Genomic DNA, 27028 nt, shown 5'->3' on the forward strand with positions numbered 1-27028 from the left:
CTCGGCCTTCTCTCAGTGAGCTTCATGATGAATAGAGAGAAACCGATACATTGCGCCGATATTTGTACTTTTTAGCGTATCAGCTATCGGCCTTAAATCTCCAGCACAGGCCGATATTCTGTTTTGGTCAATCTGCTGCTTAGAACATACACACAAAGCTTTATTTTAACACTTAAATATGAAGAGACAACTGCACTAAATGTGATCCACTGCTCTCTGTTATATTTGTGGTAAACAAGGACTGTGGGTCAGTTTGTAATAATCAAAATCGGCTCTAATTATCGGCATCGGTCATGAAAAAACCCATATTGGTCGATTTCTAATGATGATCTCTCCTGAAATAGTTTTGACTTCAAGACTGTGCAAAACTGTGATCAACCAAAGGGCGGCCATTTTGAAGAATCTACAATATAAAACATGTTTAGAGTCATTTCACATTTTTTGTTTACATGTTGTTTACAGAATCTACCAGGTAAATAATCATTAAAATAAAGAAAACATTAAATGAAAAAATATGTCCAAACTTCTGACTGGTAAACTAGATCTTATTGTTCGTTTGAGATGACCATTTCAGTGTTTTAAGAACCCCTGATCAGCTTAGGTAAGAACAATATTGATTATAATTGTAATACTAATTTTATTTCTTACATTTTCTAGATTTGCAGGGCTAACACTTTTTTTTCCTTTTGGTCCCGTACAATTTGTCCTGTACGTAGTGGAAAATAAACTATTGTAAATCAGTGGACCAGAGATACAGACTACAGCTTCAATGCTAACCACTCTGCCACAGTTTCAACTATTTCAATTCTCAATGATGTCATAGTTACACAATGGTGAGTTTTGCATCTGGAAGGGCATCTGACATTAACAGTCCAAATTTAAAACTCAACTAACTTTGTCAAATGTCATGAAATTTGGACAAAAAAAAAAAAAAAAAGACACCTGGAGTCAATGAGCTAATTTTTCATTATAATGACGTTCTGTGATGGATTGACTAAAGTAATCAGGTACAGCGCTCCTTGGATATGTTGTGTGTCCAAGACTATGAAAGAAAGAAGAATTAGTGTCCTGCTAGAGCCTGAAGACTAAAGGGGAGAGTGTGTGTGTGTGTGTGTGTGTGTGTGTGGGAGGGGGGGTGAAGGACTAAAGGGAAGGGTCGAGGGGGAGGAGGTCTAAAGGGGAGAGTGGAGGGGAAGGATGGGCGGAGTTTGGAAGACTAAAGGGTAGAGTGAAGATAAAGGATGGGCGGAGTTTGGAGGATTAAAGGGGAGAGTGGAGAAGGAACAGGTTCTGGAGGGCCAAACGGGAGAGTGGAAAGGGTTGGGATCTGGGGGACTAAAGGTTTATCGTCCAGTGTCAAGCCTCACTCAACTGTATGTGGAGCTGAGGGGGAAGGAGGGGCTGGATCAGGAGTACTAAAGGAGTACTCTATGTGCCATCTATGTCAGGATCATAGGATATGTAGTTGTGATTGTTAAAATGACCTGTAATAAAACATAAAATAAAAATAAATAATAATAAAACAAGGGCTCTTACATTAGCAATAGCGCCACCTATAGGTTCTGTGTGTTCTGTAGATACATACGACTTAAAAAATGTAAGGTAAAGTTACAGGTGCGCCGTGTAACTTGCTCTTCTCCATGGAGATGTTATGCAATGCCGTACTGCGGAGCATTCCAGGCAAAACAAAAACATCTCCATGGTGATTAGCAGATAGCATAGCCTCTACCAGAAAGGTTACATAGTGCAGCTTTAATTTCTTTAAGTTTCCGTTTTTGTTCATTGCATTTCTCATGTTATACACTGATAATTTGAACGGTTTAACACCAGATGCCCTTCCGGTAGGTGAAGCGTCTTGCTCGGTGACACGACATCGACAAATTTCCAAAACTAACACTTGCTTTCAAAAGTGATACTGAGTTAAAAAAAAGAAAAAGCGACAGATAGTGAATGTGTAAAACTGAAAATAAAAACTATTTGAAAGAACAGAACAGAACATGGCAAAATGATAAAGTGCACAAGTCCACCTCAAAACACGGCAGAAATCTGAGGTTTTCTTAAAGGCCCCGTACCCGGTCCTTTAAAACCATGCCTTTAACTGAGTGAGAACCATAAAGAATCAACTGGGCCCTTCATTTTTGATAATGTTGCTTTGTTTGTTGGGTCTTTTGCCATGTGTTAGCCCAGTTTATGATTACAACTATCGCAATACTTTTATATTTTAATAATAGACTAGTGATGTTTTTTTTCCAGAATAGTAGTTGCAGCTCTAATTGGGTGAGAACAATGTGGAATCAACTGCCCGTAAGTAACAGTTGGGTAACAGCTCAAATGAAAGCTTGTTCTTCACTTATGGTTCAGATTCTGATACAGCGCCTTTAAACATAACAAACAAAATCATTCTTTAAACAACTCAAAATGTCTCACAAGAAAAACTGACTTTATGACAAAGATTAACATTTAAAGGCGCGCCCCGGAAATTTTCTGGTGTAGGGTCTGCCATTTGCTCGTCTCCGTGGAGATGCTGCTTTGCCTTTGCGCATGAGGCCGAGTTACAGGCTAGCTCTGCGAAGAGGCGAAGAATGAACGATTTTGTATTTTTAAACGTAAACTGTAACTGAATAAATACAATATAGATACGTTTAACCCTATACTGTGGAACATTCCAGGCAAAACAATAACATCTCCATTGACAAGCATGTGGTGGACTGTACCCCCCATCTAAAAAGTTCCGTAGTGCACTTTTAAAGCCAATCCCGAACTCATTTCATCAACATCAGAACTAACTTAGAGGCCCATGCGTTCAATAGGAAGCACAACAATACAACACAGCGGCATGTTGAGAGGGTCTGCCTGAGACCGAAAACCGATGGACTTTGTAGCAAAATAAATAATTAAAATCAAAACTAACAACAAAAATATTCTCATTTATATTTTCTACAATCCAAGTTTTTTGTTGATAGTTAAAGAAAGCGCCTGCAGCAAAAATAGGGAGATACGAAAGACTGTACCGTCAGATATAGGGAAGACAGGTTGACGATTGGAAAATAACAAAAATAAAGTTACCCAAATTATATAAATACAATACATACTTTAGCGTTTTTAAATACTGTTAGTGTGATAGCAAATTTAATTAAACGGAACATTTCATTCCATTTAATCTGGCTCAAATCAAACGTGTTCAGCCGAAATGCACACTTTTTTTTTTTTTTTTTACAATGCAGAATGATATAGAAGCAACATGTAATTCAACCTGTTTCTAAAGTGTGATTTGAAATGGGTTTGGAAACTAGTTTGGAGAAGCACCCAGGAGCAATGCTAGCTTATATTAAATGGGCTGTACCTGATTTTTCCCCATGGATTTAAGCAACACAGACAAACCTCCGTTATAAACCTGCTGTATACTTTCTGCATTTGATTCTAAAGCGTTTAACTGTTCGATGATCAGGAAAGTTGCTAGCGTTACCGTGAGAGTTGTGAAAAGTGCCTATGAACTTGTCATTGTGAATAACCGGGATGCTTATAATGCGTAAAGTAACTGAGGAATAAGCAGTGTAAACCATTTAAGATAAACTAGGTTCTGTTTTTTGAGTTTTTAAGATGGTAAAAATCAGGTACAGCACTTTTAAGGTTGTATAAAACATATTTACATAGACTTATTGTGCTAAATGTTACATTATGTGGCAGTATATATATATATATATATTTTTTTTTTTTGCATGTTAAGTACTTGGAATACACAGTTGGCTACATTTACAGCGCTACTTTGTTTAGGCCTTGCTTCATTGCTCCTGTCGACTTCTCCAAATCTCATGGTCGATAATGCATAGTTATAGTGATAATATTTTTGTCAGCATGTTTGTAGGTGTGTATAAGTGTATTGTAACAGCATATAGTCAAAATGGTACACAGATCCTTTAAAATGCTATGTCATAAGAATATTCAAAAATTCAGGAGTGCAGGCAAAAGACGCTCTAAACATTATTACATTTTAAGTTTTTAGAACAAAATATAAGCTATAGTTATGAAATTGGAAAGTGGCAATGTCAGTTTGCTTTTTTTATTACAAAAAAAGATAAAACGTGTGATTTTCTAACCTCAAAATTGTATTTGAGATTCACATATATAATTTGTAGTTATGTATGTAATGTATCTTTAGGTAAAGTGTAGGCAATTGTCCAGTGAAACTTAAAAAAAACTTTAAAAAACTAAAAAAAAACAACCAACAACTTAAAAACAAAGTGTCTGTCCTATTACAACACATTACATTGTCTGTATCCGAGTGATTTTTACTTGCCGACCTTCCTTTGATTGTCCATATTTCGTGATATTCTGTTGACAATGCTAACTTTTCCAATAGCATTACGTATATTTCACGTCACTTTTGCCTCCAGTTGTCTCCATTCTGTAATTTACAATGTATTTATTCATTTACAATCTTTAAAGGGCCTATAGTCGTTTTGAAAATAATACTTTCTACTAAATAACTGAAACACAATTATCGATTTCAATGTAAACAGTAACTCAGAATATTCCAAATTGAAAAACATGTATTTTTTTCCCTTTCTTCATTTTTGGAAATTTGACTGTTTTTTGACTGTGACAAGGAAAGTTTCGTGTACCTATACTATTGATACAAGTAGCCCTTTAATAACTCAATATGTGTAGCAATAATATTATGATATGTGAATATTGTCCCATTTCAAATTCTAGAAAAATCAAATCAGATGTTGCTTTAGTAATACAATCAAATAGAAAGAGCAAAGAATGCATTTTGGCTGATCATTTTTGTCAGTTTAAATTTTGATTTGAAGTTTGTCAGTTAAACCCTGAATAGGCAGTACATAGTCCACTACGGCGTATTAGTGAATGGGATTGTGAATATGTGGGTGCTTTTGCTGCAGCTCGTCTCAAAGCACAGTAAAAACCTTTGATATTTACACTTGAGGAATACATTCAGGCAGCCAAAAGAGAGGACCGAACCCCTCCTTTGTTCCGAGGTACGTTTTGGCACTGCGAAAACTCCAGTCTTGCCCTGCCAAGCTGTCCGTTCTGGCACAAAATTCCAGAAAAATCCATGTTTTTCCTTGCATCGTGGCTTCAAACGCAGGGAAAAACCATCAAGATCCCGCTATATTCTCCTAGTCTCCTCAGCACAGTCTTTGGTTGTAAAGGCACCAGTACATTTGTCATAATCTTCAGCGATATAAATTCTCCCGGCAGTGAGTGAGAAGGGAGTCCCATCCAACCCCTCCGCCATCTTGGATTTCCCAGCATACTGTTAGGTGTGTCCGTTTTTTGGGGGGTAAGGTCCTTGCAAGAGAGAGCGTGCGCACATGGAGGCTGCGTCAGATGCCCCGGGTCAGGTCTGTGATGACGTTGGCCTTCACCAGTTTGCGCAGGAACTCTTTCTCCTTGGATATGTTGTGTGTCCAAGACTGTGAAAGAAAGAAGAAAGAATTAGTGTCCCGCTAGAGCCTGAAGACTAAAGGGGAGAGTGGAGGATGGGCGGAGTTTGTAGGACTAAAGGGGAGAACGGAGGGAGGGAGAGGTGGGGTTTGGAGGACTAAAGAGGAGAACGGAGGGGGAGGATGGGCAGAGTTTGGAGGACTAAAGAGGAGAGTGAAGGGGGAGGAGGGGCGGGGTTTGGAGGTTTAAAGGGGAGAGTAGAGAGGGAGGATGGGTGGAGTTTAGAGGACTAAAGGGGAGAGTAGAGAGGGAGGATGGGTGGAGTTTGGAGGACTAAAGGGGAGAGGTTTGGAGGTTTAAAGGGGAGAGTAACGATAGAGGATGGGTGGAGTTTGGAGGACTAAAGGGGAAAGTGAAGGGGGAGGAGGGGCAGGGTTTGGAGGTCTAAAGGGGAAAGTAGAGAGGGAGGATGGATGGAGTTTGGAGGACTAAAAGGGGAGAGTAGAGAGGGAGGAGGGGCAGGGTTTGGAGGTCTAAAGGGGAGAGTGGAGAGCGAGGAAGGGCAGGGTCTGTAGGGCCAAACTGGAGAGTGGAAAGGGGTGGGATCTGGAGAACTAAAGCCTGGTTTATAGTCCAGCATCAAGCCTCACTCAACTGTATGCGGAGCTGAGGGGGAAGGAGGGGCTGGATCAGGAGTACTAAAGGAGGCTTTGTAGTGCCATCTATGTCAATTTTTAAGGTAAAAATATGATTTAACTTCACCCCACAAGAAATGCTGATGACAGCTGGTATCAATAGTTTAATTTGTCGAGTGAAAAAAAAACTGACTTTGATGCATGTAGGAAATGGAACTGAAGGTCCAGTCCACATGGGGATATTTCTGGCGTTAGTCCAAGTGGTGTAATAGTATCTGATGGTTGTTGTAACTCTGGGATGGACAGTGTGGAGGTGTGATGCTTGGGGACTTGCTCACACGACCCCAGACTAGGTTTGGCCTCACAGCTGGGCCAGGCCTCTCTCTGCTGGACCTTCTCAGGCCAGTCTGGGTCACACCTCAGAGGGGAAGGGTCACAACCGGACCTTATGGAATAACAAAATGTATATAAAGAATAACTCAGCAGAAATCGGATACCCACCAAGTGTTTTGAGAGGAACACAAAAGGCGTGTTTAGCACCAAACATATGGGAGTGAATGAAGTGCAGCTGCTGGGACGGGACTGTTATAGGAGCAGTAGTAATGTTTTCTTAGGCTAACACCATTGAGTTTATTTAAGTGCTGCGCGTGAGGCGTTTGTCCAACTTTACACGTTTACAGTAGTATGGCCACAGAAGACAGGGACTGACTTCAGATAAAAGCGATCAAATTGCACATGATAGGTTTTCATGTTTTTCTGATTATTGGTTTGGAGGGAAAGGTAAAAATTGATCAAATTTTTACACCAGTTAAGTGGCAGTTTGTGTAAAACATACATGAAGTAGCACTGAGTTCAAAAGTGAATCTCTCAATGTCTTCAACACGGAAATAACATACAAATGCAGAGACAGTTTACGCACAAGGGAGGCATTTTTCTAGCCATTTATATCTTTCTTTAACAAAATGACGATTTTTATTTACTTTTATCAGTGTAATCATAACTATTGTATGCTTTAGGTTTTGGATCTTGTTCACAGTATGGTTGCTGGGTAACAGTTAAGGAATTATGTCACGTCTGCTGTCCATGTCCAACCAGGAAGTGAAATATCATCTTCGCCGATCTAAACCTATAAAAAATAGGCAAGATTTTTAGTAAAATGTTAAATATAATGTAATGTTAAGTAGGTTTTAGTAAAATAATTAGACTATCAGGTCATATACACTTGAAGCTTTGTCAGGTTTTGAGCCATGTTTGATACTAACTAATGTGCAAAGTAGTGTTGTCAAGATCATTCCCAAACTATTCAGTTCAAGGGTCACACTTAGTCCTGTTTTTTCCCCCAGTACTGTTATTTAAATGTCTCTAATTTCAATATAAGTTTTAGTATTGTAAAGTGCAAAGTGCAAACTGAATGAGATGCGTGTCAACCCTGACTGGTAGTTTTTGATACTTAACTAAACCCATACTATCCCCAAGTATTTCACCTTCCTAACAGATATATAACAGACACACAATATTAATCTGAACAGGATCAAATCAGTTGTATCAAATTGGTGCTTACAACATGCAAACTACGTACAAGCTTATTAGAAGAGTCTTTAAAGTGAAGTAACTTTAATTATAGCAACATGGCTTTCCCTGCACACATGGAAGGCAGGTCCTTTATGAGATCAGAGAGAAGCATTTGCATTTGGAGTGTGGTCTACAAAAAGTACTCAGAATCTTGCAAAAAAACCCAAAGATTTTAAAGTTGCACTATGTAACATTTCTGGATGGATCATCGCCGGCTGCTCGTCTCCATGGAGATGTTTGTGCTTTGCTTGGACACCTTCCCAGTATGCCATCAAACTTGTCAAACATTAAGTGAATTATATTTTTACTGCTACAAAAATACCTTGGAAAAACATCTCTCCACAGATCTGACCTGTATCTTGGTCTGTCTGCCTCACGTTCTTGTCTCCATGGAAATATGCTAATTGAATGCCATACCGTGGAACATTCCAGACAAAGTAATAACATCATGGAGACAAGAATGTGGCAGACTCTCCACCAAAAGTGACATTGTGCACCTTTAACCAAACTTTCATTTTCAATTTGGAAAGCGTATGCAAAAATGTCATAACCTATAATAACTGTTATGACAGGCAAAATCTATGTCAAGTATTAAAGTCAAACATTTTCTCCCCTTTTCCAGAGAGGCAGGACGCCAATTTGACACTACAATATAGTAATCCAGCAGCACGGAAAACCCACTTATTCTGAGCGCTCTGATCCAGACTGCAGAGGAAATGATACTGGACTCACACATGGGCCTTCCTCATGTGTGCCTTGGCAGTGGTGAAGTCTTCCAAACAAAACGCCACAAGTATTAACATGAATTAGCTGGACGTAGCGTTGATGAGACCGCTGATGAGGCTAGCATGCTAACAAACGCCCGCGGCTGAGTGGAGTTTAGACAGGGGTTATCATCAGGCTGACATCATGCTTTACGAGCCCACGGAGGAGCGAGGTGCCTGGGTCCACCGGGCTTTGGAGTAAACAGGCCGATGAAGAGGATGAAGAACGTCCGTGGCCTTTCAAACAACGTACTCGGGCTGTCGTCGGAAATAAGTGGCTGTATTTGTCCAACGGTTCTACAGTGGTCAGAACAGCAAAAGTGTGCTGCTTTTCAAATCAGGGTAAATAAATCTACTGATGAAGAGAAGTTGTATTGTAAATAGAGCTCAGTCAAATGTTTGTTGACACGTTTGTGATGTTTGAGAACTCTCATGCCATGGCTGCAGGAACAGACTGTACTTGAAAAGCTAGATGCAAGAGATAGGTAATGCCAAAGTGTGGAACATTCTGGGCAAAATAATCACATCTTAAGTAGGTAGCAAACCTCCCTTACTGGAAAAGTTACATAGTGCACCTCTAATGATTACAAATTATCAACAAATGAAAACGACTTGGTGGTTCATGTAATAAAGTAAACTGTCTTGTTACCTGTTAGTTAAGGACTCCCTTGAAAAAAAGATGATGCATCCCAAGCCTACTCTGTATATTTAAATGGATATAGCTAACGCGTCAGCCGCTTGGTTCCAAATAGGAAGTGATCATGGGTGCCCTTCCAGCTTCATTGACTCTGGCTCCAATTCACTTTAGACTGAAAAACTACCACCCCTCGTCTCTGTAACCGCTGCAGTGAGTCTCGTCATTTTGGTCTTAAAATGTTTGTATCAACCTCTTCTACTATTTTGTCCATAAATCAAGATATGAACATTAATAACAAAAAAATCAGGCGCATTCTTTTTCCGAGGTCGCTCCTGCTTGCGTTAGCGACAGGTTTGATCGACAGGGTTGCTAAGTGCCTGCTCCATGATAAACCACCGATGCGGGTGAGAAGGGGGTGTTACTATCAACAACCTCACTCCAGATTGGCTCTTTGGTTGCTACGATACTCGCGGTCGGAATTCCAAATATAGAACTATGCGCCAATATTATAAAAGCAACTCTTAGGGTAAAAATTAGACTGCTGTGCGCTATCTGAAACTAATTATAAAACTTTTTTTTTCTTCCGTGAACCGCGGGCCTTGTTAGCATGCTAGTTGTTGTTAGCATTACTGTGACGGCAAAACTCTGCTCTGTCCTCTACAAGCTGTTAGCATAGTGAATAATCATGATACTGGGAATGCGTAAAGAAAGTGAGGAATAGCTAACTCTGTTTTTCAGGGGTTTTGTTAAGACGGTAAAAATAAGGTACAGCGCCTTTAATTCCCTAAATCCAGACCATGGATCTTTGTGTAGGGTCTGATGTAGTTTGGCAGGGGCCCAGGTGCACAGGAGTGGTCCCTGCTCCCCCAGACCCTCGTGTTAGCTGCAGCACTCAGTCTTGTGGGGGCTGCAGTCTGAGGCCAGGCCAGAGCACGCTTGTCAAATAGATTTCTTCTCTTCGCTCAGTAACAGCAATTAGACTTTGGGGTTTAGACAATAAGATTTAGAGCTGATTAACTGGAGTGAAACCAATTTCCCACAATACAATGATCTCTTAAAATGTAACAGCAGCAAGAAACATAAACTTTTCCCATTAGTACTGTTGTTTTCTTCTATAAAGTCAAAAAACAAGTTGACAATACAGTATATAGTTTAAATATTGGACAACGTGAAACTTCTAACTTCAAAAATTGTATTAAAGGTGCATTATCCAACTTTTCTGGTGGCAGGATTCGCTGCCTTTTTGTCACTATGAAAATGCTGAAATGTTCCATAATAAACATATTTTCTAACATTTATTCAATTACAATTGAACGAAAACAGCAATATAACTTGGGGGAAAAAAGCATTCTTACTGAGCGCAGTTGCCTCTCCACAGATCTGATCAATAACTCGGCCTGGCAGTGTCACTTTTTGTAAGTTTAATACCATATTGTGGAGAATTCCAGGTAAAGCAATAATATCTTCATGGAAACAAACATGTGGTTGACCCTCGACCAGAAAAGTTGGAAGAACTCAATCTTGGGACCCCTATGTGGAACTGGGGCTCCTTTGATCTGCATAGGTCCTGAACGTCACACACACTGCTAAAGTGTCAGGTTGTCAGGGATGGTCTGATGAAGTTTAGGAATAGGGTTATTGTTTCAAGTTAGGAAAAAAGTTCTGGTTAAGGTTAGGGTTTAGTTAAGTTTACCAGCAGCCCTTAGTACCCACCTCCTTGATGGCGGACATCTTGACGGTCTCGTAGTAGTGCAGAGGTGCGTGGGGCATGCTCATGTCGTAGCCGAAGCCCGCCACCGCCACTTCATCACAGTTATGGAGCGCCATCGTTATAGCAACCGTCCCCAGCGTCGGAATGTTCTGCAGCAAACACACAAATGACCAGTGATGTTATTATTGGGTCCTTTAGCATCTCGTAATGAAGATCGAGTGATGACCAAAAATAGAGCGCGAGAAAAACTGGACGAGATTCCAAGAACATTTTTTAAACTTTGTCCAGGTCTTAATTAAGATGAAGCGATGGTTTTATTCCAAGCTCAACAACACAGAGGACAAGTAGCCAATGGTGTTCTTGGCCAGTTTAAATACAGAGGTCTTAAGGGCTTAAAATGAGATAAGGCAGTGTATAGGCTGAGGCTACGTTCACATACACTGGATTACACAGTCTGGTTAGTTCAGGTTCAAGAGTTGAGTGTATGCTAATATCAGTCATTACCCTGGACTACACAAGAAGTATCTTGTTCTATGTGTAAGCGCAGACTAAGCCAGGATTACAAACAGGCTACAGAGTGACACTGGTCCTGATCAAACAAGCTGTTGTGGTGTCCTGAGGCAAGACACCATGTTGCTCATGTATAGATGTGGTGTTCAAGTAAGTGAGTGATTGATGGTAGGCGAAAGGCTTTACTTCCACTTCTTCTAGACTGATAGAAGCCAGGCTGCCCATCTGTGCCATCAGCCGCTCTGACCACCACCTACACTCCCACACACACAGGCGAAGTGTCTATCCACTAGAGCCACTGCTGCCCCTTTGTGCCACCTGGTATTCAAGGTCAAGACATTGACCTGCAGGTATGGTCACACAGAAGTAGTAGCAGTTGCAGAAGTATACCCGTGCATTAGATAATAGCCAACCACTAATTATTAGTTTGTATTTTTTCCAAAGAATTCCCACAACACTATGCAAAAAGTCCTTTAAAGCAGACCATATCAACACAGCAACTTCAAAATGCTTCTAGAAAACCTCCTGGTCAAGGTTAATTGCCATTATACTCCAGAGCTGACCCAGTGTCCATGTTTACACTGTGTTTTGTACTACCACACCGGGCTGTTTATCCTTTCTGACACCAGTTCCTCCTGCACAGGTCCCCCTCTGCTGCATTTGACCTGCCGGCTTTGTTCTGCCTGGCTGCGTCTAACTGACTCTGAACACTTGGTGATTAACTATTACCTCTAAGTTTCGACCCTCTGCGGCTGGACTCCGTGGGGTTAAACCGCGCTTCCTTACCGCCCCGGGCTCACACAAATTTGGGGGTTGAAACGGTGCACGCTTGGACACAGAAAAAAAAAATAAAATGAAAGAAGAAAGGAGGAGTGTAGGGAGGCCTTATTAAAACCATTAGCCTGATTTGAAGACCCTGGGGGAACTAGCAGATGGCCAACCCCCTACCGTGAACAAGACTAGATGAAACCACATGCTTACAACAAACATAAGCAATAGAACCTTTCATAAACAGATACATTAATTGTCAGCTGCGTTGATGTTGGAAAGTGTCAAATCACGCAACTAATTTTGAAGTAGACGAATGTGCTCAGAATGACCATCTTGGACATATGTTGCGCACATGTTCTGGCGGTAGTTGATTCGGTGGGCCTAAAGGGGGAGGGAGGGGGAGGCATAGGTAGTCTACATCGTTTGGGCCATTTTCAAACCAATATTCTCCGTCTAAGTCATCAGCAGAATACACATGAGGGGCAATTACAGGCACATGAGGCGGAGAGGGGCAGACGCAGAGGTTTGGGTTCTGGTGTAGTTCGGTGACCTACAATTACCACAAGTCTGCTCCGATACAAGGGGGAGTGCAGTACATGTTGTTACGAGCAAATGGAGCGAGTTAGATGGAGCTGGATCAGGAGGGCAAGGAAATTTGGACAATCAGCAAAAACATGTCATGTAAAAAATAGGGATGAGAATTGAGAACTTGTTCTACTTAAGAAGAGCTTTTTCAGCAATCCATCGAAATCTTCTCCCTTAACAATGCCATAGTCACCATGTCTTTAAAAGGCTGCGTCGCCTGACACCTTGCAACACTTTTTTCTGTGCCATTCCTCCTGACCACCAGAGGGAGGTGCTGAAAGCACTGAATGTTCCCTGTGTCTGAGCAAAAGGAACATTCAGTGCTTTGAGCCCCACCCTCTGCAACCATAGTTACATTTGTAACTTTTGTTTTAACACTTGTGAATCCTATGATCTGCACGTTGCATATTATTTTATATTTAATAGGAACCTGTAAGAAAATCGTTAAGGAAATGTATTGATAAGAGAAATCGATAATTATTATTGATAAGATCTCATCAATTCACATGCCTAGGGACAACTCCTGTATTATGAACACACTCCATACATATTTATTGTAAGAAAAACAATGCCGCAGCAATGTATAAGGATGGGGTGGACCTCTGCAAAGGCATTAACTTTTCCTGCCATGGTATATGGGTAGTAGCTCAGGCTTAAACCAAAGCAACGGCTGATCATGATGGTGAAAGAAATAGTATTTGTTCAAGGACTGTAAAAGTCAATATTTTGTGCACTATAAAGTTTGGCAACTGTATCTCTGACCCCTTTCACATGTTACATGCCACTATGAGCCCCCCAGACACCGCTGTAGGTTTAGAACTAGAACTAGAACTTCCTGAAGCCACAGAGTAGAGTGGTGATGGTTAATAGATCATGTTTTTACATGGTTTTACATGTATTAGAACATGACATACACATAAGACTATGTCTTAAGTGTATTTTTCTGTGTGGCAGCTTGTGTGTCCCAAGATAAATTTCTTTCGGGAAAATTTATTTGGAGATTATGAATTACAGTTTATGCCAAAACACAATCCAGCCTCTTCTGGTAAAACCGCCAAAGCCCTTTAGTCTGGATGCTTAATGTCCTGACAGGATAGAACAAAACTAAACTATGTACCACATTTGACCTTGTGTTTGATAAGACTCAGATATGAAAAAAAAAATACTTTGGATCAGACTAGCTTAAACAACACTTTTCCGCTCCACTTAGCTGAGCCCGTCCCCTCCCACCTTGTAATTACTGCCAAAATGTTCAGGTATGCTTCACCTACCTCCAAAAAGCCCTCAAAACCACAGTGCATTATCCTGCAGGAGAAAGTAACAACCAAGATTACAGAGGTAGAGATTAGAGCCACTCCCTCCCTCGTGAAAGCACAGGAAAGGCCCGTCAATAACAGCAGACGATGCGTTCTCCGGCCCGCACGTTTTTTTCTTTCTTTCATCAATTATGGTAAATCGCTGTGGTCCGGTCGGCTGTTGTCTGAGCTGGAACAGGCCTGATTAGGTAAATTAGCCTGAGGGATGGTGATGTTAGCTGCTTTTGTGTTTTCCTCACTCGCTAACAGACAAAATGGGATTAGAGAGGAAGTTTTTTTTTCCCCCGATTTGACCTCCGCTGAGAAGATATTTCCATTTGTCGTTTGGGCTAAGAATGAGTATTTTTTTGGTGTAGATTTACAGCGATCAAGTATGCCAGTCCTAAGCATGGACATACGATAGGTTTGCATTCTGCTACATAAATATGCAAATTACTACGTTCTAAAAAACAAAGAGTAGCATAGTAACAAGTAGTCTGTGTAATCCCTCAGTCGTCCAGGTCTGATCCATAGCAAAAGATGAAATCTAAATCTGTCAACTGGACAAGTCGTTGTAGGAAATACTCCTACAATAGTTGTATTTCGATAATCATAATCATTATCAGCAGTATACAGGCTAAAATATGAAATACCTTTTTATATAAAAGACAGCAATATTATTGAACCAAAATGACATCAAAGAATAAATCATTTTATTTATAAATTATGTATTAATATTAGTTGAATATTAATTAATATGATCTGTTGACACAGTTTCGCAACAAAAATAGCCGTACACACATCTCAACCTGTGAAAATTTTGAAGAAAACTGAACAAAGGAAGATCGTGTAATAAAAACAGCATCAGAAGTATCAATAGACAATAGTATTTAGTTGAGCCTGACACCAGCAGCCTTAGCCTCAACTCACACAATGATCAGAATGACCTTTTCCATGTAACAGCCTCATCTGGACCTGTCTCCTGTGAGGAGCACATCTAATACAGACATAATGTACAATTATGACCACACACAGAGAGACCAGAGGGTCTTTAAGAGGTCCTACAGTACACCACCGCTTATTCAATATGTAGACTTAGCTCAGTCATCCTCTCCCCCAAGGAGACCCTAGAGGTTCAAGAGCCACCTTCTCCCGTCGAGGAGAGCCATGAGGTCCAGGAGCTCCAAAAACAGTTGGCCACAGTGAAAGCTCAACTGGATGAGCAGGTCCGGGTCAATAAGCCCTAAGAACTGAGACTGAAAACCAAGGAGAGACTGACCAACCAAAAAGATTTTGTTTTGGAAAGTCTTTTGAGAATCTTTGAGCTCAGAGAGTAAGCTTGAACATCACATTGCTGCTTGCAACGAGACACATTATCTCTGCTATACATCTGTGAGGGACAAACTGGACCTAATGCAGGAACTTGCAAGTGCCAACTGTGAGGTTTCACAGCTGAAAGAAGTAAGCAAGCTACAAGATTAGATCACTGCTTACATCTGTGAGGGATATCATAAACTTGAAGCAGGAACTTGCTTCACTGAAGCTTCAGTGCTGAAATGAAAACTGACCAGGGCAAAACCAAAGAGCTACAAAAGACAGCACAGAGTTAAGTAGTTTTGTTCTCCGTCAGTGTTTCTGAATGTGACTGTGCCTCCACCATGAGGACAGACAAGGATCAGGAGAGGGAAGGTGCCCCAACCGACAAACTCCTCTCTGAAACTACAACCATCCAAGCGCCTCTGCATGCAACGGTGAAAGAGAAAACAGCTGTCGCAGAAAGTGAACACTGCACTCAACAGGAGAGAGCTCTGAAGAAAGCTCTGAAACAGCAGACAGAGCGGGACATCAGGCTGAAAAAACTCAGCAAGGAGGAGCTGAGGAAAGTGTCCTGGTACCTCCAAACCTCAAAAAAAAAAAAAAAAAAAAAAAAAAAAGAAAAAAAAGAAAAAAGAAATATATATATATATATATATATATATATATATATATATATATATATATATATATATATATTTCTTTTTTTTTCAATGTTTCATATTTACATAACAAAAACAGGTTTTACTGTTGTACATGTGAGTTGGGTAGATCACTGTGAATATGAGCAACCAATAGACTATCCAAGCACTTGGAAGTGGGTACTGGGAATTATTTCAGAATAAAAAGGAGGTTAAACTGAACATTGTTCACTTTTTGTGTATTGAACATGAACACGACTGTACAGCAGTTGAGCATCTTGTAATTGGACTCAAAATAAGTATTTGAATAAGTAAACATTAACAAGTTGCATTCATCGTTCATGCTAGTTCAAAAAAGCAAATGCATATGATTTCAGTTATGACCCAAACAATTGCTGTATGCTATATCGATACACAAAAATCAAAACATTTAAAGCCTAACAAGAGCTCAAAATCTGCAGGATATATTTTTACTAATTACTCTTTAAGTACATTTTTTGACAGGTACTTAAGTAGATTTTTATATGTGGTATTTTTACTTGTACTTGAGTATTTTTTTGCTTCTGCATCTATACTTATTAACAAAACTGAGTACGTTTAGCACCAATGCTCATCATACATTTCTAAACCTCTGTACCTGCCAGGCTCTAAGCACCAAAGTTGATCCATTCAATAAACTTAAATTCATGCAACTCAGAGAAGATGTCTATGTAATCCCTTCGTCATCCAGGTAGTTTCCATAGCAAAAGAAAATTCAATTCTGTCAAACATTTTTAGAGCGAAGACCTTTTGCCAACAATTCAAGTGGCTTCTTTAGTTGTGGCTTATATCTGTCTGAAGGGAGGAGCTAACTACACTGAACCTAACACGCCTAAACAGAAACTGCAAACAGGTGTGTTAGTTTCAGTGTAGTTAGCTCCTCCCGTCAGATAGATATAAGGCAGTGTCCACCAACAATCTGACGAGAACTGAAGAATGATGAAGGATGAGCAGTGAAATGTCTTCTAAAAACTTTCAGGCCAGTCGACGGAATTGCATTTTCTTTTGCCATTTCCTGGTTAACGTGTGTTGTGAATTGAAAATGCCAGTGTGTATAAAAAGAACTGTTTCTCACCCCTTTGCCCATGACGCCGTTGTTGAAGGGTAGCCCGATGAACTGGAAGGCTGCCTCTTGGATGAAGTACGGGTTGAGAATCCTCATCTCACTGGCCTCCCGGGGAACAGCATGAGCCACAGACTTCCAGAAGCCTTCCACTCCCCTCTGGAACAAACAAAGCAGGAAACTGGTGAGGTCTTACTACTGAAACACACTGTAGATTATTGGGAAAACATATAATACATACATACAACACATACAATATATAAAAAACAACAGTGATGTAAAATTGTGGACTCAAGATGATCTAAAACTAACTTTTCTCTGAAATGTTAAAAGGTGCGCTAAGTAACTTTTCTGGTGGAGTGTACGCCAGCTGCTTTTTTCCATGGAGTATGAATGTTAAACAGTAAGGTATAAAATCTCTCTTGCATTTATTCAATTACAGGTGGTTTTATTGCTCAGAAACACCTTGAAAAACAGTTCCACCTCTCTATAGATCTGACCTGTACCTTGGCTTGGCGGCGTTACCTACTTGTCTCCATGAAGCTAGAAGTTAAATGTCATACTGTGAAACATTCCAAGCTAAGCAATAACACCTCCATGAGAAAGCAGGTGACGGACCCTCTACCAGAAGTTACGTAGTGCAGCTTTAATGTTCCTGAATGATTTTAAAATACACTGACAACCGAATCTTCTTAAAAAATGAACAAAGGCGTAGGTGTATAGAGGCTCCCGGATCAAAACGGATGTGATTAGCTGTACGTATGACTGAAAGGGTTTTATTCTGCACTCTTTTCTTTTAATGTTCATTTTATCATGATTGTTTTGATTTGTTGTATTGTGATTTTAATGTCTTTCTTATTCTGTAAAGCACTTTGAATTACTTTGTGTGCAAATTGTGCTATACAAATAAACTTGCCTTCAAATAATAAATGTGACCAAATCATAAGCAGCTCAAACCTACACTCTCTGCTCCATAATACAAATCAAATGTGGAGGTGATGACATGGGCTGGAACGGCAGCTGCTGATTGGCTGACAGCATTTACATCAAAGTGAGCTTAGCCTGAGTAGGGCTGACACAGAACACAGGAGCCCACCAGGAGCCAGACCCCGCAGCGCTGATTAGGGAAATGACTGTGGGCCTTTAATAGATCACACCGGGACCAGGGGTTCGCGGGTAATTACCGTCCCAGGGAACAGCGCCTGGTCCTGGATGAGGGGCGCTGGGTGAAGGGGGGGTGTTGGTGGTTGGAAGTACTTCTGCTTAAATTTTAAGTTTGAAATTGCTGAGTCATCACTACAGTTGCAGAGGAAGAGAGTGGTATATCGTAATCATTTTAAAGGTGCACAATGTAACTTTTCTGGTGAAGGGTCTACCACCTGCTTGTCTCCATGAGGATGATATTGCGTGGCCAGGAAAAGATTTTTTTTTTTTCCACGGAGACAAGCAGGTGATGTTACAGGTCATATCTGAGGACAGGCAACCCCACTCACAGAAGGAACACAAGATATTTATAGCATTACAATCACCTGTAAGTGAAGGTATGTATGGTAGAGGCCGACTGTCATCAAGAAAAGTTACACAGTGCAGCTTTCAGTTAGTAATTTATGTCCATTGGTCACTGGCTTATGCTTGAGCATTAATTGCTAAATACAATGATATAAAGGGGTTTAAAGGGACTTGCCACAGCGCAGATATGTAGTAAAAGCTCTGAGTGTCAAAACTGCTAATGTCAGATAATCATGCGTGGTTAGCTAGTTGTTAGCTTTACAGTCACAGCAAAAACAACATGATTGGGATCCTCACAATGCATAAGGTAAGTGAGAAATAACACTGGACCACTGCAAACTGTTTAAGATGAACTACCTCTGTTTTTCACATTTTTAAGACAGTAACAATCATATACAGTGCCTTTAAATTGCCAACACCAAAAACTGTGGGACCAATAAACTGCTTTTTTCATAATATATGTTGCTTTTCGATGCTATTCAATTTTGTGCTCAAAGTAACCTCCAGCTTTCCCAAGTGCATTCATAGGGCCAGCCCTGCAGACCCGGGGTGAAATATCGCAGAGGAAATGGCTATGATCGCATGTTGACCTGAGGGAGGACCAGGCAATCACCTCCAGTCTGCAAGGAGAGCCGTCAAACACGCTCCCCAGCCTGACTCTCATTTAAGCGGGCCATTTGTTCCACTCCGCCTGCACTCAAGGACCAAGATCTAGTCTACACAGAGATAACAGGAAGGTGCAGTGAAATCTTGGAGATGAATTGGTTAGCTTTAGCAAAATTGTGGGGAATGGGGTCATAGCTGTGCTACTTATTCTGTAAAGAACTTTGAATTACTTTGTACTTCTAGGCATGGCAAGTTTATTTGTATAGGACACAACTTGTACACAATTAGAACTATGGGACACTGAGGGAAAAACCCTCCACTGCAAAAATGGATTAACAGAAGATATTTTTTTCCATGTATTTGAGCCAAATTGTTTTTCTCAGTACAAATATGTTGTATAAGTAGCTCTTAGAGTCAAGATTAGACTGCTGTGTGCCGTCTGTGACTAATTAGAAAACTTTTTGTCTGAAAACCAGGAAGTGGGCTGTTAATATACTAATGTTTGTTAGCATTACCGTGAGGACAGAACTGCTTGAGGAATAACTTTTGGACCATTGCAAACCAGTGGATTGTGTCATACTATGGTAATAAATATTTTTATCTCTGCAGAGAAAAGCCAGAGATGCCACTATGCTAAGTTACAGGTCAGATCGGTGGATTATTCAGTCAAACAATTTTTAAAACGTGCAACAAAAAGTGCACATAACAGACACAAAGAATTGGGTGAGTTTTTAAATCTCCAAGTGCAAAGAGTGAGTGGGATATGGCAGTGAAGAGACCATGCACCACAAGCTAAAAGTTGTGAGTGCACCTGGCATAAGCTGTTTCTTGTCTATAGTAAAACAACTTGCTTTAAGACTCTAAAATTGAGCCTCTAAAGAGATAAAAACATTGGCATTTCTAGTTTAGATGCAAGTCAAAACTGTGCTCTTATTATTTGTGAAATGTGGTGCAGTGGTTCAGATAAATACTTTTAATGTACAGAGGGCTGGTGATAGGAAGTGGAGTCACTATCGCTAATCTGCAGCAGCTTCAGCCCGATCCTCGCTGTGTGGATGTAAATAGACACACGTGAGGAACTACTCTCCCCTTTTTACTTTTAAGGAAAGCTTCAAACTGGATTAACAGCGCTGTTTTGTGGACACTGTCAGTATTTGCGCAGGACACGTTCTGCTGGATAATGTGGAGGCGAATGCTGCAGTTTAACTTCACATCTTTACAAGAGGTGAGTTACAAAGTCACCAAATTATTTTCGCAATTTCCTGAGTTTGTATCTTGCACCTCTGTCTGTCCCCGGCACTCTATTTTATTGGCTGTTGCTGTGGTGATGTTTTGTGGACAGCATCAATATTTGCAGAGAACAAATTCTAATGGATAATATGAATGAGAATCCTGCAGTTTATGACTCGCCTCTCGTAAAGTTGTAAAGTTAGTCATCTTTAAATTCTCATTTCCTGAGTTTGTAACTTGAGCCTCTGTCTGTCCACACTGACACCACACACGAGGCGCGCAGCGGATTCAAAATCGCTCATGAAAGTCAGGCAGGAGCAAATCGGGTCCTAAATCGGCAAATGATCCTCTCGTGTGTGGTGGGCTTTAGAATGCGTGTTTTCCAAGGTATTTTGAGCAATAAAAATACCTATATTTGCTACTATATTATTTATAATTATAATTCAATATAGTGGAACATCCCAGGCAACTTTTATTTCAGTTATTTTTTCACTTATACATACCCTATATTGGCAAATGCATTTTGTTTATCGAAGCTAAACAGATTTCAATTCAAAAAAGTTATGAAACATGAAACATTCCGACATCACTCAAGCAATTAAATCTAACTACTAAAATGCAGATTCATATTTTGAACTGAAGTCATTCTGATCAAGGTTAGGGTCTTGTCTTTTTTGTGTATTTTGTTTCCTTTGATGGCCATTTCTGAAGCCTACAAACTCTATGCAAACACAGTGCCAGAGTAATTCATAAAAACATCACTATATCCCCAATGCGCTCACCCTGCCCTGCTCCTGCCCTGCTCCTGCCCTGCTCCTGCCCTGCTCCTGCCCTGCTCCTGCCCTGCTCCTGCCCTGCTCCTGCTTGTGTGCGTGATCGACTCCTGTCAGTGAGTCTCTCCAAAAGGCACAAAGCCAAGCAGGTCAGCCGGTGTAAATGGGAATCACCTGTTCAAACACAGCGTGCACTCCCCCCTCTTTGATACTACGTCCGTGCGCTAGCTAGTGTTTGTGCTAACCGCCGGTAGCAACAGTCTGCGGCCCGTTTGAAGGAGCCTCGGCAGGGTACAAGCCGTGACAGGACCGGCCGCTCTTCTCCTGTCAACACAGCTTGTATTTGCCAACAATCTATTTAGCGGAGCACAAGGGCATAAAAAGCGTGATGCATTTTTTCGTCTTTTATTCTGGGAAGTGAAAGGAGCTAATGGTACACACACACAAACACACGCCCCTGGTTTTTGAAGAGCAGTGACCTAACATGTACTGGCCTTTGAAGGCTCGCATACATGCTACAGGTGGGAGAAGAATGTATTTACTGAGAGGAGAGGAGGTTGTAGGCGCTGGTCTTCTGCAGGAATGTGGAATGAGCTATGGATTGCGCGACTTATCTTTAAGGTCCAACAAAACGCAAAATTAACTCCTGCAAGCGTTAAGTCAAGTTATAATGTTGTTAGTGCCTTAAAAACATACCCGGAGTTGTGTTTTGTTTCATTCGCACATGTGAGTAACCCTTTATCATTAGTCTGTCTGCATCTCCAAAGTTCCAAAGCTCAAAATGCTCTGTTCCACCTTGTGATGTCATGAACCAGTAGTTTTCAAGTGACCAAACATCCCTATTTACCCGGGACAGTCCCAGTTTTGAGCTCTATGTCCGCTGTCCTAGCAGATTTATCCAAAGGTATGTCCCAGGTGTCCCCATTTTTGACCAATTTTTTATCTGCTAATGGAAGAGGGGAATATATTGTTTGTTTAGCTAAAATACAAAAAACCGTGCTTGAAAATGACCATAAGGCAAAAAATATAATAAAATATTGAAAATCCGGTCACCCTAAAAGAGCTTCTTCTTACCTTTTGTTCAGTAGAAAAGTAATTCCAGGGCTGAAATTACAAATGATTCAAGTGAAGGTGTGCGGAGTTTAAAAACAGAGTGGCACACTTCCTGTATCCACATGACATCACAAGGTAGAACAGAGTGTTTTCAGTTTGAGAGAAGAACTCTGCCTAAATATGCAGGGTTTGTGTGCTAAACGTGTGAATGAGACATAACAACTCCAGGTATGTTTTTGATGATGAAACAATAAAATGGGCCCTTTACATTTTAACTGTATTTTTGAAGTCATGAAGCCCAAAGACTCCCGAGTCCCTACCATGCTCCAGTTTGGTTTAGATTTTTAGGGTCTCAATTCTCCTTTCATAAACTATTCTGAAGTAAATTCCGAAGCAATTCTTGAATTTTCTTATATGTGAAATTTTATTTATTACTACTAAATCATTATCAAGACCCAATTAATCTCATATTGCACAGACAAAACTTAAATATTAATTTATTTGTCAATGTTCCAATACCGATGCTGGCATTGGCAAAAGCTCAAATACCACATGTTTTCCAGGTATTAGTCCCGGCGAGTACTCAGACCAATACCATTTTGTATTTCCAGAATGAGGCCCCATAGATGCAAGCACTGCCGTTGATGACGTCTGTGGCTAATGCTAATGCTCAGAGCAGGTTAAATGTAGACTGTAGAGGCTCTGCAGACACTTAAACCGCACTAATAATAACAGAAAAGACATTTGTGTTAGCTTTGATACCTTAATTTAGTCTTTGGAGTGAAAGCTGAACTCGGTAAAATAACTGCGGAGAGTGCAGTCCCACAACAGTGTTTTATTCTGCATAATTAGCCATGTGCTCTGAGGATGATCATCTTTTCACAGGCCTCACTGCTGTTTTTATCCAACTCTGTGGTAGAAAATGACCAAGTACAAAAGTAAATTTATCATCAAGACCATTATGCTTTTGACTAACACTTTAGTCCTCAAAATCTCATTTATTCTTGTAGATTTTCTTTAGAGATGACCTTTTACTTTTTGCTTTTATATTGTAACAAAACTGAGTAGCCTTAATCTACTGTCTTGAACAATAGCACATAGTGTGACAATAAGGTCAAGTAAATGATCGGATTAAAATAAATAAAAAGCGGTATCAGAACAGCACTAGTAAAAAATAATACATCTTTTTGAATGTTTATCACAGTTATAGAAGGATTTCACATTTATGAGGGGCTCTGGCTTTTTAACTCGGACAAGTTGTAGCTAGTTAGCGCATTAGCTTTCCTTCCCTGCTAACAACAACAACACAGCAAAAACAAACAGAGCAAAAGTGAGAGTAGTGCTAATATCATGTTTGTCTCTCCTCTGTTTCATGCAAGTCTCCTCCTCTGTGCGTGTGATGCCTGCGTGTTTTTATATTCTATTTAACATAATTTCAAATTGTTTTTTTTGAGAATTTGGAATCGATCCTCTTTAAGACATAGAATTGTGATCCATTTATGATGAGATTTTTTTTACTGTGCATGTTAATGAACAGAAATGTTGTAAACATTCTGGATTGTAGCCACGAGCAAATTTCCTTCCATTGCGCCACATTGGCTCAAAACACACACATCATACACCCTCCAACACTAGAGGCAAGGTGGGTAGTGTCTTGCCCAAAAACACAACAACAGTATTAATGTTTCAGTTTTGTTTTGTTTTTTTCTCTGACCTCCCAACAGATGGGCCGAGGAGTTAAGTTTGACAGTTGACTGAATGAAGTGTTTCAATCGATTCTTGGTGACAGTCAATATAAATATCTCTGATTAACAATCAACCTTCCCTTTCAACTTCTAAACTTACACATAAAAACACAGATGCCCTGGTACAGCTCCTTCACTACAGTTCGTTGACCCCGCTTTTGAGCACTCTGAGTAGACTCCTGTCACCCTGCATGATGACGTCAGTTGGCATAACACTGTGTACAGATAAAAATGGCACCCATCTCACAGCTATTGTTACCTGTCAACAACTGCATGTTAAAACATGCTTTAATATTCAAAGCATTCACTACGCTAGTCAAATTATCAACACATAGTTGTTTACATCAACGATACCATCACAGTTAGAGACGGATTTCAAATGTCTGTATCAGATTCCAAGGCAGGTGAAGTGTCTTGCCCAAGGACATGTCAACATGAATTGCCAATACGCAAACACTGGAGATCAAGCGACTAACCTTCTTGTTTGTGGGCAAAGGTAACACTACATGCACTACAGTGTTTGTGGTGGAGTGGGTGTTCCACCACGAACAGGAGGGTGGCTGGTTCAAATACAGCCAAAGCGCAATAAGGAAGTATTTTGTGTAGGTTTAGATAAGCTACCAAGATTTTATTTTTATAGCGCATCAGTGAGCAAATGGCTGTATAATACTTTCATTCCTTTTTATCCGTAGGGCTTTGGGAGGTGCAGTGACTGTCATGCATCACAGTCTGCTGGGGATGAAGCGCTAAAACGCTGCCTTTTTAGGACGTGCCATGGTGCCCCTGTCATAGCCTGAGGGAACAGGAAGTCAGCTGACCGCTAACCTTGCTAATACTGAGTTTGTCGGGGTAAACCAACAGTTATTTTGTGTTTCTAAAGTGATATTTTATCATTGCTATTAAAGGAGATGTGCATTTTCTTTCATGTAATACAGTAAAACGTGTTGTAAACTCTCACACAGAGTGGTCTCATTTTCAGTTTATTTTATTTATTTATTTGATAGGGACAATGCACATTGATGAACATCAGTATAAAACAGATGTAAATATGCCAAATTTTAGCTACAAAGCTAGTTTCCATCTGTAGTCCCCAGGCAGGCAAATACATAAAGAATACAACATGCAATACAAGCAGCACAAACAAAAGTCTAGTGGTCACATGACTGGTTTGTTTTCAGCCATAGTTTCAGTTGTGTTTTAAAGCTGATCAGTGTAGGGCTCTCCTTTATATGCAGAGGAAGACCGTTCCAGATATTAGTGGCCCTCACAGAGAGAGTGGTCTGTCCAAAGGCGGTTCTTCTCTGGGGGACCTCACAGTCTCCTCTGGATTGTTTAAAATTTTTAAGGTTATATTTAACAGTATTGGCAACTTTTTAATATGATTTTTGAAAGACAAAGTGAAATCAAGTGTCACACAGTTTGATCTTATACTTAGTTTCTTTGTGTGTGACTGTCTGGAATAAGCCAAATTTCTGTGTTATCTTGAAAAAGAAATAAAGTTCTATTCTGTTCAACTATAAGTGTTACTAAGTAACACTAACTACTACTAACTACTACTATTACTAAGTGTTTTCATCTCTGCAAATTAGAAAGTTCCCAGTTAGTACACTATTTGTTAGCATTAACCTGACGGCAAAGCTCCACTCTGCACGTTTCGCAACTTCCAGAGGCCAATCAATGATGAATAATTAGGATCTTAACAATGCACTAAGCCCAACACCCTAAGGAAAGTGAAGAATAACTCACGCAACAGTCTGAACTGTTTTCACATAAAAAAAAAAAAAAATCAAGTAGGGCACCTTTACGCAGCCACAAAAGCAATAACATTTAGTTTGCGTATGTGTGTGTGTGTTTTTTTTTTTTTTTTAAGCTTCATTTTTTAGTTAACATAACATTTAAATTAGGGTTGCACCAGCTTTTTCAGTTCCAGTTTTCAATTCCGATACAATAGCCGATACATGATATCAACAGATACCAGTGCAGAGAATGAATACGGCATTTATTTCCTTAAAACAAACATAAAATAAGCCAAAACTGATCCATACGCATTACCGGTATGTAGCTGTTATTCATCCCTCAAATAACCACAGAAAAACTAAAGTTCAACCTTTATGAGACTTTCTGGGCCGACTACAACTAGTAAACTGGGATGTTGACTGGGCCGATATTTGGAAGCTGATACCCGACGCAGCAAATTTCATACCAATATTGTTGCTTCAAAAATATATATGAAATCATTCTATGGTGATCTATTGGTGGTTTTTAGAAGATAAATGTTAAATCTGATAATTTCTATAACTGACTAGACCGAAGAACTCAGTATATAGCTACAGAAATCTGCATTTTAACAATATTCATTTTAGCCTCCCTCCATCTGTATTAAATAACATTGGTCTATATATAATGTTGTGATGTCTCTTGTTCTGCACACACTGGCGCCCTGCAGCCTGTGGAGGAGCTGGGCAGCCTGCTCTGTCACTGCTCAGAGGAAGTGGCTGTTTCCCCTCTCCCGCGACAGCTTTATGGTGAAATTGGTGTGGATTATTAGCTTTAAGTGCGCACACTCGGCTCTGCAACGACACCTGTTAAAACAAGAGTTAGCTCCAGAGATAACATCAAGGTGCACGACAGGCTCAAGACAGGCCCCGGAGAGGAACTACACTCACAGAGGGCTATTGAACGCACAAACTATTCTATTTGATTTATGTTTATTAAAAGGAACTGCATGTAGCCTATGTTTTTACGGTTTTAAAAAGACACTACAATCCACAACAGAAATCGAGTGGCCAGAACCATAACCTGCAGATAGAGGACACAAGTTTTTCTCATTCTCAGTATATACACAACAGAAGAGGTTGCACTAGCACTGATTAAAGATTGGCTCCAGGTGTTGTGGTTTTAGTAGTAAAGATTCAGATCAGAGAGAGTCGTTTTCGGTTTAAACCAACTGGATTTGAGCATTGATTCTGGCAACCCAAATGAGAGACTCATGTGAGGCTGGATAATCATCTTGAGAACCAAAACACCAAAATATAACAAAACAACTTGGTCCTCATGGTCAAAGTTTTTGTAATTAAAAGTAAAATCAGCATTAGAAGTGTTATCAGTTAAAGCTATATTTGATTTGAACATGTTTCCCTTACATCTGTGGACACAGTTGGGTCAT

The 27028-nt window shown here is 40.2% G+C and overlaps 1 protein-coding gene across 2 annotated transcripts in view; it reads right to left on the reverse strand.

The window, feature by feature from the left end:
* Nucleotides 1-926: 926 nt before the first annotated feature.
* st3gal3b (ST3 beta-galactoside alpha-2,3-sialyltransferase 3b) overlaps nt 927-27028 on the reverse strand; it is a 77565-nt gene continuing 51463 nt past the window's right edge. For both annotated transcript variants that reach the window (XM_055228741.1, XM_033982550.2), the window contains 3 exons: nt 16959-17105; nt 10731-10877; nt 927-5438 (listed from right to left, as the gene is read on the reverse strand). In XM_055228741.1, coding sequence (XP_055084716.1) covers nt 5349-5438; nt 10731-10877; nt 16959-17105 — 384 coding nt within the window. In that variant the 3' untranslated portion in view covers nt 927-5348. The remainder of the gene's footprint in view (nt 5439-10730; nt 10878-16958; nt 17106-27028) is intronic.

Source organism: Periophthalmus magnuspinnatus, chromosome 17 (genome assembly GCF_009829125.3).
Source record: "Periophthalmus magnuspinnatus isolate fPerMag1 chromosome 17, fPerMag1.2.pri, whole genome shotgun sequence".
Lineage (NCBI taxonomy): Eukaryota > Metazoa > Chordata > Actinopteri > Gobiiformes > Gobiidae > Periophthalmus > Periophthalmus magnuspinnatus.